This window comes from Helianthus annuus, chromosome 15, assembly GCF_002127325.2.
Source record: "Helianthus annuus cultivar XRQ/B chromosome 15, HanXRQr2.0-SUNRISE, whole genome shotgun sequence".
Taxonomy (NCBI): Eukaryota; Viridiplantae; Streptophyta; class Magnoliopsida; order Asterales; family Asteraceae; genus Helianthus; species Helianthus annuus.
In genome coordinates, this window is record NC_035447.2 from 37,344,953 (window position 1) to 37,354,647 (window position 9,695).

The 9,695-nt window shown below is 39.8% G+C and overlaps 1 protein-coding gene across 1 annotated transcript; it reads right to left on the reverse strand.

The window, feature by feature from the left end:
* Positions 1-933: 933 nt before the first annotated feature.
* On the reverse strand, positions 934-9,421 carry LOC110909589. The gene is made up of 5 exons (XM_035984296.1): positions 9,275-9,421; positions 8,756-8,809; positions 5,957-7,100; positions 1,729-1,782; positions 934-1,223 (listed from the first exon to the last, which is right to left on the reverse strand). Exons 3-5 carry the CDS (start codon positions 7,098-7,100, stop codon positions 1,207-1,209), a joined length of 1,215 nt encoding a protein of 404 aa, XP_035840189.1. The 5' UTR covers positions 8,756-8,809; positions 9,275-9,421; the 3' UTR covers positions 934-1,206.
* Positions 9,422-9,695: the final 274 nt, after the last annotated feature.

Below are 9,695 nucleotides of genomic sequence, written 5' to 3' on the forward strand. Positions count from 1 at the left end.
TCAACACGATCATCCTCATCAAAGGTTATGACTTTTCCTTCAGAGACACTTGATGTTCGAACAGGTCTTTCTCCATTATCCATATTAGCTTCCTTTGCATGCCTTTTATCTGCTGAGAAGGATGTACCACAGATGTCTGATCCTCCAGAAATAAAGTTTATCACTTGTGCATCTGCCGGAGGGGCTGGAGCTTTCTCAGGGATCCTTTCAGGATCCTGAGTCCTTGACTTTTTTCTACCCAGCAATTCTTTTAAATGCCCCTTGCTCAATAAGTATCCAATTTCCTTTCTTAATGCAATGCATTCCTCTGTTAAATGCCCAAAATCCTCATGGTATGCACACCACTTTGATTTGTCTTTGGTTGCAGCCGGTCTGTCATTTTTTCTAGGCCATCTGGCTTTATCTCCTAGATTCTGCATCGCAAGGATTAGTTCATTGTTATCAACTGAAAAACAATATTCAGAAATTGGAGGATAATCCTCATCATCATCTTCTTGATCAACAGCATGCACGTTCTGGTTATCGGATCTGTTATAGGATTTGAATTTGCTGTTCTTGAATGAGGATCCTTGCTTTTCTTGTTTTGAGGATCCTGCCAATCTCTCCTGGATCCTTTTGTCATCCTCTAGCCGGATGAACCTGAGTGCCCGGGTTCTTACCTCATCTAGGTTCCTGCATGGTGTCATAACAAGATCATCATAGAACAATGAATCCCTAAGCAATCCCATTTTGAAGGCCTCAACAGCCGTGGCTATATCCAAGTTGGGAATGTCTAAGGATTCTTTACTAAATTTGGTTATGTAATCCCTTAATGATTCATTATGACCCTGGGTTATCCTATATAGATCACTAGTTAACCATTCTGTTACGCCCCAATCCTACTATTAAATACGTAAAAATAAGTAGGAAAATATTTTTGAAAATTTCGACATGACCTATTCGTTTGGACATCATTAACCACCTGTTTTACAAACCAAACTTAAACATTAAACATTTCTGACAAAAACCCAAAACAAACAAACAAGTTCACATTGGTCACGACATGATTTCCATCTACCAAATTTTTACCCTACGACAAAGATGACAACATACTAACTAGACTTAAATACATAAGACCAAGTCTTAAACCATTCCAAAAAGGGGCTTAACAACGGAAGCGAGAAGCGGGCGTAAACCATGTGTGCACGTTCCAAGTCGTCCAATCGCCTAAGTCGAGGATTTACCTACATTAAACATCAACTTTAAAAAGTTAGTAAAGGCGCTTATTTAGTCCACAACACCAACATAGTAATTACAATCAATATATATATATACGTCCATTTCTTCTACGCATTCGATTACCCATTTAATGGGTATGACATACGATCTCATAATGAGATTTAAGCATTTCGCATTCGATCCGATGATATCGGGTTATTTGCTTTCAACTTAAAATCTTTTGTTCTATCCGTATAACGGATTGAACCTTCTTGCATACAATTTTGCTTACATGACCACCCGTTCTAGTCGGATGGTCTCATATCCTCACTCGACCTAGTCGTAAGGATCGGTCGGTTTGCATAACTTAGCATAATCCTTCTTTAGCATACACGAATCCGCAAGGGATCTACCATTCTTTTACTAACATTGAAATTAAACATAACATAGGATAATTCTCATAACAAGGGTCGTTAAATATAATTACTAACAAATAAATAAAAAGTAAACTTTCGTATGAACGGATCATACCTCGATCTTGTGAACCTTCCGTTTTCTTAGCACTTGAGCCTTCTTCCTTCACGCCTATACCAATACATAATTTCATTCTTTTAGTACCCCGATTTCATTTCGTTAATTCCTCTATATTACACATAATTGCTCTTTCAAGCATTTCATCAAACACCTTGTGTGCGTTACACTAAATAAGCATAATGTACAATTATTTGAAGCATAGTTTACTAATTCACCTACATAACATCATTATACAACCAATTTTCTTAAAACTTTTTACTCTACATCAAATTATCTAGCATTCAAGTAATTCAAACAAGATCATATAACAAGAATACATGAATTCATAATCACTATGATACTTGTTAACCATGACACAATTCCACCAAGTGGGTTTCTTTCAGTTAACTAAAATTGAGCATGATTCCTACACTAGGGAGTGCCCTTATCATCTAAACAACACAAATCATGCCACGGATCTTGTTCGGGTCGAAACCCCTTTCTCTAAAATTCACCAAATTCAAAAATTCGACTTACCAATCTACTAGATATGCTTAGATGTTTGAAGTTTTAGAACATGCAGCAATTAAACTTGATTTCTCCTTGTCAATTGCTGAATTCTTGCAAGAACAAGGTAACCCTTGTTTTTCCCTGCCCTTGATCGATCCCAGTTACGCACACAAGAGTGTGTTTTTGGGTTTACCAATATCAATCCTTAATTATAAAAATTTTACACATTAACCCCTTCTAATTTGATAAGCATTTAAATTAAGCATTACTTCAAATTCTTACCCTATTCTTTTATCATAATCCCTTAATTAGGTTACTTTGTTCATTTTTATTTAATTTAATTAAGTACCGGGTTTTTGGGGTGTTACAAATCTACCCCCCTTAAAAGAGGTTTCGTCCCCGAAACCTGGATATATAATAAATCTTAAATGTGCACATACCAAAAAGAAAGGGATAGTGTCTTCTCATCTCATCTTCCGTCTCCCATGTGAGTTCTGAACCCTTTCGGTGTTGCCATTGTACCAACACCTGTCGGACCGTCTTGTTGCGGAGCTCCTTCAACTTGACATCTTTGATGGCTATTGGTCTTTCGATATAATTCAACCCCTCGTCCAACTCAATGTCATCGAGAGGTACTAACGCGGTTTCATCCGCAAGACATTTTCTCAATTGCGACACGTGGAAGGTATTGTGAATTCCGTCTAAAGTAGGCGGTAATTCTAATCGATATGCAACCCTTCCAACACGAGCCAAGATTTTAAACGGCCCAATATACCGAGGACCTAATTTACCCCGTTTACGAAAACGGATTATGCCTTTCCATGGTGACACCTTCAATAGAACGAAATCTCCAACTTGAAATTCGATAGGACGCTTCCTTTTGTCTCCATAAGCTTTTTGTCGATCCTGGGCTGCCTTCAAACGTGCCCTAATCAATTCAATTTTCTCATTTGTCATTGCTATTAAATCATTTGGCGCGAGCTCCCTTTGCCCCACTTCACCCCAACATACGGGAGTTCTACACTTCCTCCCATATAGTAATTCGTATGGTGCCATTTGAATGCCACTGTGGTAACTATTATTATAAGAAAATTCCACTAGTGGTAAATGGTCATCCCAGTTTCCCCCAAAATCTAAGGCACACGCCCTCAACATATCAATAAGTGTTTGAATGGTTCTTTCTGACTGACCGTCAGTTTGAGGGTGGTAGGCGGTACTTATGTGCAGCCTCGTTCCCACGCTTTCGTGAAATCTTTGCCAGTAACGAGAGGTAAATCTAGTATCACGATCCGAGATGATTGACACAGGCACCCCGTGTCGAGACACGACCTCATTCATGTAGATTTCTGCCATTTTCTCGGAAGAATAAGCTTCATTAATGGGTAGAAAGTGGGCGCTTTTCGTAAGTCGATCTACGATTACCCATATTGTATCATACCTTTTTTTTGTTCTTGGAAGCTTGGTTACCAAATCCATCGTTAGTTCTTCCCATTTCCACAACGGTATTCCCAATGGTTGTGATTCTCCGTAAGGCTTTTGGTGTTCTGCCTTCACTTGAGAACACGTTAAGCATTTTGCGACATACTTGACGATATCGCGCTTCATGCCCGGCCACCAATAGTTGGTTTTTAAATCTCGATACATCTTTGTAGCCCCAGGGTGGACCGAATATCGTGACTTATGTGCTTCATCGAGTAGTGCGGCCTTAACTTCACAAAATCGGGGTATCCAAATTCGGCCGAATTGCGTCTTGAGCCCGGTCGAATTTTCTTCTAATTTATCAATAACACCTTTTAATCTTTCTTTCCTTAAGTCTTCTGCTCCAAGAGACTTTCTTTGAGATTCCCGTATCGTTTCAAGTAGTCGTGGCGTAACTACCATCTTCATGGACTTCACACGGAGAGGAGACGGATACTCTTTTCGGCTTAACGCATCGGCTACCACATTTGCTTTCCCCGGGTGATAGAGGATATCACAATCATAATCTTTGATAAGTTCTAGCCATCTTCGTTGCCTCATATTCAAATCTTTTTGTTCGAAGAAATACTTGAGGCTCTTATGATCCGAATAAATTGTACATTTCGCACCGTATAAGTAGTGTCTCCAGATCTTTAAGGCGAACACTACTGCTGCCAATTCCAGATCGTGTGTTGGGTAGTTCACCTCGTGAGGCTTTAGTTGCCGCGACGCATAAGCAATAACCTTTCCCCTTTGCATCAAAACACAACCTAACCCCTGATGGGAAGCATCTGAATAAACAACCAAATCTTCAGTTCCATCTGGCAACGTCAGGACTGGAGGACTCGACAATTTCTCCTTTAATATACGAAAAGCCTCTTCCTGTTCCTCACCCCACACAAATTTTTCTTTCTTTCTCGTCATTCTGGTTAGAGGTAGAGCTATCTTCGAGAAATCCTGTATGAACCTTCTATAGTACCCGGCAAGGCCCAGAAAACTTCTTATCTCTGTCGGGTTCTTCGGAGAGACCCACTTTATTACAGCATCAATCTTTGAAGGATCAACTAAAACACCTTTCGCATTGATCACGTGACCCAGGAATTGCACCTCTCTGAGCCAAAAGGCACATTTTGAAAATTTTGCATAAAGTTTCTCCTTGCGGGGAATTTCAAGTACTTCACGCAAGTGCATTGCATGTTCAGCTTTGCTTCGCGAATAGACTAAGATATCATCTATGAACACGATTACCGATTTGTCTAACATGGGTCGGCACACCCGGTTCATAAGATCCATAAACGCAGCCGGCGCGTTCGTCAATCCAAAGGACATGACTAAAAATTCATAGTGCCCATAACGGGTTCTAAATGCAGTCTTTGGAATATCCTCCTCCCGCACTCTAACTTGATGGTACCCCGAACGCAGGTCTATCTTGGAGAACCAGCTCGCCCCTTGTAATTGATCAAAAAGGTCGTCAATTCTAGGTAAAGGGTAGCGGTTCTTTATGGTTAGTTTGTTTAATTCTCTATAGTCGATGCACATGCGCATCGACCCGTCTTTCTTTTTAACAAAAAGGACGGGTGCTCCCCAAGGCGACACACTAGGGCGTATGAAACCCTTATCTAGAAGATCTTGCAATTGTGTCATTAATTCCCGCATCTCGGTGGGGGCAAGTCTATAGGGAGCCTTCGCAACAGGCTTCGCACCCGGATTTAATTCGATGCGAAACTCTATCTCCTTTTCGGGAGGAAGTCCCGGCAGTTCTTCCGGAAATATATCCGGAAATTCGTTCACGACCTCAACGTCTTCAAGCTTCGGGAGGGTTTGTCGGGCATCTCCTACATAAGCTAAGTATGCTCTACTCCCGTTAAGCACGTACTTATAAGCTTGGACCAAGGTACACAACTTGGCTTCCACGTTTCTTTCTCCTTGAATACTTAATTGTTTTCCACTTGGAGCTTGAATAACCATCACTTTAGTTTCACAGTTAATCTCCACATGGTGTCGCGCCAACCAATCCATCCCCACGATCATTTTAAATTCCCCAAAACCATGGGTATCAGGTCGATGTCAAATTCTTCATCTTCTATAGTGAATTTACAATTTCTACACACCTCATGTAACGTATACATCTTGCTATCGGCTATTTCTACTTCTAAAGGCATTGGCATTCGTTCGATCTTAAAGGACGGATGTTGTATGATTTCATTCGAAATAAACGACATAGTAGCTCCAGTATCAAATAGAACATAAACCGGTATGGAGTTTAGTAAAAAGATACCTGAAATCACATTCGGGAGAGACTTGGCTTCTTCGGATGTAATTTGGTACATTCTACCCTTGGCCTTAGAACCTTCTTGTTTCTTATCTTCCTTCTTCGACTCTTGCTGGAGTTTCGGGCACTCAGATTTGATGTGCCCCTTTTCGAAACAGTTGAAACAAGTTTTCGGGCTACCCGGACATTGATAAGATGAGTGTCCCTCCTTACCGCATTTGTAACACCCTTTCTTGCCTAACAAACATTCCCCCGTATGAAGTTTTCCACAAGTCTTGCACGGCGTGATACCACTCTTCGACTTATCCTTTCTTCCTTGCTCTTGATACTTCCCCTTTTTGGTCGGGGTCGAACTTCCACCTTTTTCATTGGGTCTCTTTTCTCCACGCTCTTCTTGCCTCTTGATCTCGATTTCTCTATCCCGCGCTAGATTGATGAGCTCGTCAAGAGTCTCACACTTCGAGGGAGTGATGAACTCCCTAAATTCTGCCTTTAATACGCCATAAAAGCGATTAATCTTCATCCTTTCAGTTTGCACAAACTCTCCACAAAACTTCATCTTATCCAAGAAAATGTTTGATATCTCATTTATCGTCTCGTTTCGCTGTCGGAGGCGTAAGAAATCCTCTTGAATCTTATCAATGGCTGACTGAGGGCAGTGATATTTCATGAAAGGATCCTTAAACTCCTGCCAGGTCATTGTTTGGAGCCTCTCTTCACCTATCTCTTTACTGTGTGCATCCCACCAATCTTTTGCCTGAAAAGTGAGTTGGCCGGTGGCGAACATCACCTTATCTTCGTTATCACAACGACTTCGAATGAACACTGCTTCTATATTTGAAATCCATCTTTGGCATGCGATCGGATCAATTTTACCATCATACGTTGCCGGATTGCACGCCATAAAGTCTTTATACGTGCATCGTCGTTCCTTACTTTTACTTCTAGACCCCTCAAATAGTTCTTTCAATTCCTCGATCTTACTGGTCATCATAGCATCCACAACCCCCAGAACTCGGCTTTCTACCTCCTGAGCCAACCGTGGAAGATTGGCTTGCATAACCCCTTCCGCTACTTCCGTAACTTTGTTCTCGAACGCTTCTTGTCTAGCCACATCGTCATCATCATTAACGTTGCTTGCATCAGCCATCTATACAATAGCATATCTTCGTTTAATACAAATCACAAACTTTCGGTATATATCATTGTTCATTAATCATCATTTACTTATTCCATTTCATGTCATTTGGTTCATTTCTGTTATACTTTCACATTTCAAGCCTTCATCCATTTTTAAGATTTCTTCCATTTGTCCATAACATTCGACGTATTACTTTCGGCTTTTATGGTTTCATTCGATTGTAACCTCTATCCGTGGTTACATCTATCCTTATAGGTCTTATATGGGCATTACCCGACAAGGTAATAGGCTTTCAATTAATTCGGGAACTCGAAATATGAAAAAGGACTTCAATTGAAAAGTTTCAGCAAACCAGACTTCCGCTAGCCGTCGGCGACGGCCTAGTCTCCCGTCGGCGACGGGTTCAGGATTGTGGCGTCGGCCACCTTCACCCGTAAGCAGGTAAGTAAGGCGTCGGCACTTGGGGGGGCGTCGGCGACGGCCAGAGGCCCGTCGGCGACGGCCTCTCCTCTGCTGAAACGATGCTGAACTCATTTTAGGCTTTTCCGACCATTTCCCGAGTATATTTCCAGCTACCCGGGTCCAGGGGTTTCTTATTTTACCCATCTTATAACTTCTTAGCATACTCAATCTTAAAACTCATTCGTGACGCATTATACATACTCATACTAAACAAATATTTAAAACTTTACCTCGTTGACGATCTCGGAACGAGCACACCTTCGCGAGAGCCATTGGTTTGAGTTCAAGCGCTATTATTCCAGCTCGAATCCCTCAAACCTAGGCTCTGATACCAACTTGTTACGCCCCAATCCTACTATTAAATACGTAAAAATAAGTAGGAAAATATTTTTGAAAATTTCGACATGACCTATTCGTTTGGACATCATTAACCACCTGTTTTACAAACCAAACTTAAACATTAAACATTTCTGACAAAAACCCAAAACAAACAAACAAGTTCACATTGGTCACGACATGATTTCCATCTACCAAATTTTTACCCTACGACAAAGATGACAACATACTAACTAGACTTAAATACATAAGACCAAGTCTTAAACCATTCCAAAAAGGGGCTTAACAACGGAAGCGAGAAGCGGGCGTAAACCATGTGTGCACGTTCCAAGTCGTCCAATCGCCTAAGTCGAGGATTTACCTACATTAAACATCAACTTTAAAAAGTTAGTAAAGGCGCTTATTTAGTCCACAACACCAACATAGTAATTACAATCAATATATATATATACGTCCATTTCTTCTACGCATTCGATTACCCATTTAATGGGTATGACATACGATCTCATAATGAGATTTAAGCATTTCGCATTCGATCCGATGATATCGGGTTATTTGCTTTCAACTTAAAATCTTTTGTTCTATCCGTATAACGGATTGAACCTTCTTGCATACAATTTTGCTTACATGACCACCCGTTCTAGTCGGATGGTCTCATATCCTCACTCGACCTAGTCGTAAGGATCGGTCGGTTTGCATAACTTAGCATAATCCTTCTTTAGCATACACGAATCCGCAAGGGATCTACCATTCTTTTACTAACATTGAAATTAAACATAACATAGGATAATTCTCATAACAAGGGTCGTTAAATATAATTACTAACAAATAAATAAAAAGTAAACTTTCGTATGAACGGATCATACCTCGATCTTGTGAACCTTCCGTTTTCTTAGCACTTGAGCCTTCTTCCTTCACGCCTATACCAATACATAATTTCATTCTTTTAGTACCCCGATTTCATTTCGTTAATTCCTCTATATTACACATAATTGCTCTTTCAAGCATTTCATCAAACACCTTGTGTGCGTTACACTAAATAAGCATAATGTACAATTATTTGAAGCATAGTTTACTAATTCACCTACATAACATCATTATACAACCAATTTTCTTAAAACTTTTTACTCTACATCAAATTATCTAGCATTCAAGTAATTCAAACAAGATCATATAACAAGAATACATGAATTCATAATCACTATGATACTTGTTAACCATGACACAATTCCACCAAGTGGGTTTCTTTCAATTAACTAAAATTGAGCATGATTCCTACACTAGGGAGTGCCCTTATCATCTAAACAACACAAATCATGCCACGGATCTTGTTCGGGTCGAAACCCCTTTCTCTAAAATTCACCAAATTCAAAAATTCGACTTACCAATCTACTAGATATGCTTAGATGTTTGAAGTTTTAGAACATGCAGCAATTAAACTTGATTTCTCCTTGTCAATTGCTGAATTCTTGCAAGAACAAGGTAACCCTTGTTTTTCCCTGCCCTTGATCGATCCCAGTTACGCACACAAGAGTGTGTTTTTGGGTTTACCAATATCAATCCTTAATTATAAAAATTTTACACATTAACCCCTTCTAATTTGATAAGCATTTAAATTAAGCATTACTTCAAATTCTTACCCTATTCTTTTATCATAATCCCTTAATTAGGTTACTTTGTTCATTTTTATTTAATTTAATTAAGTACCGGGTTTTTGGGGTGTTACACATTCAAATTTTCTACTACAAGAAAACTGATTATTGAATAAGTTAACTAGATTAGCAAACGAGGTAATAGAGTAAGGGG

What these genes read in the sequence shown, in the direction of transcription:
- LOC110909589 (XM_035984296.1), bottom strand. Translation starts at nt 7,100, where the DNA reads ATGGCTGATGCAAGCAACGTTAATGATGATGACGATGTGGCTAGACAA. An exon ending in TCTCCCGAATGTGATTTCAG is followed by an intron (nt 1,783 to 5,956) that starts GTATCTTTTTAC and finishes GTATTGGTATAG; the next exon opens with GCGTGAAGGAAGAAGGCTCA.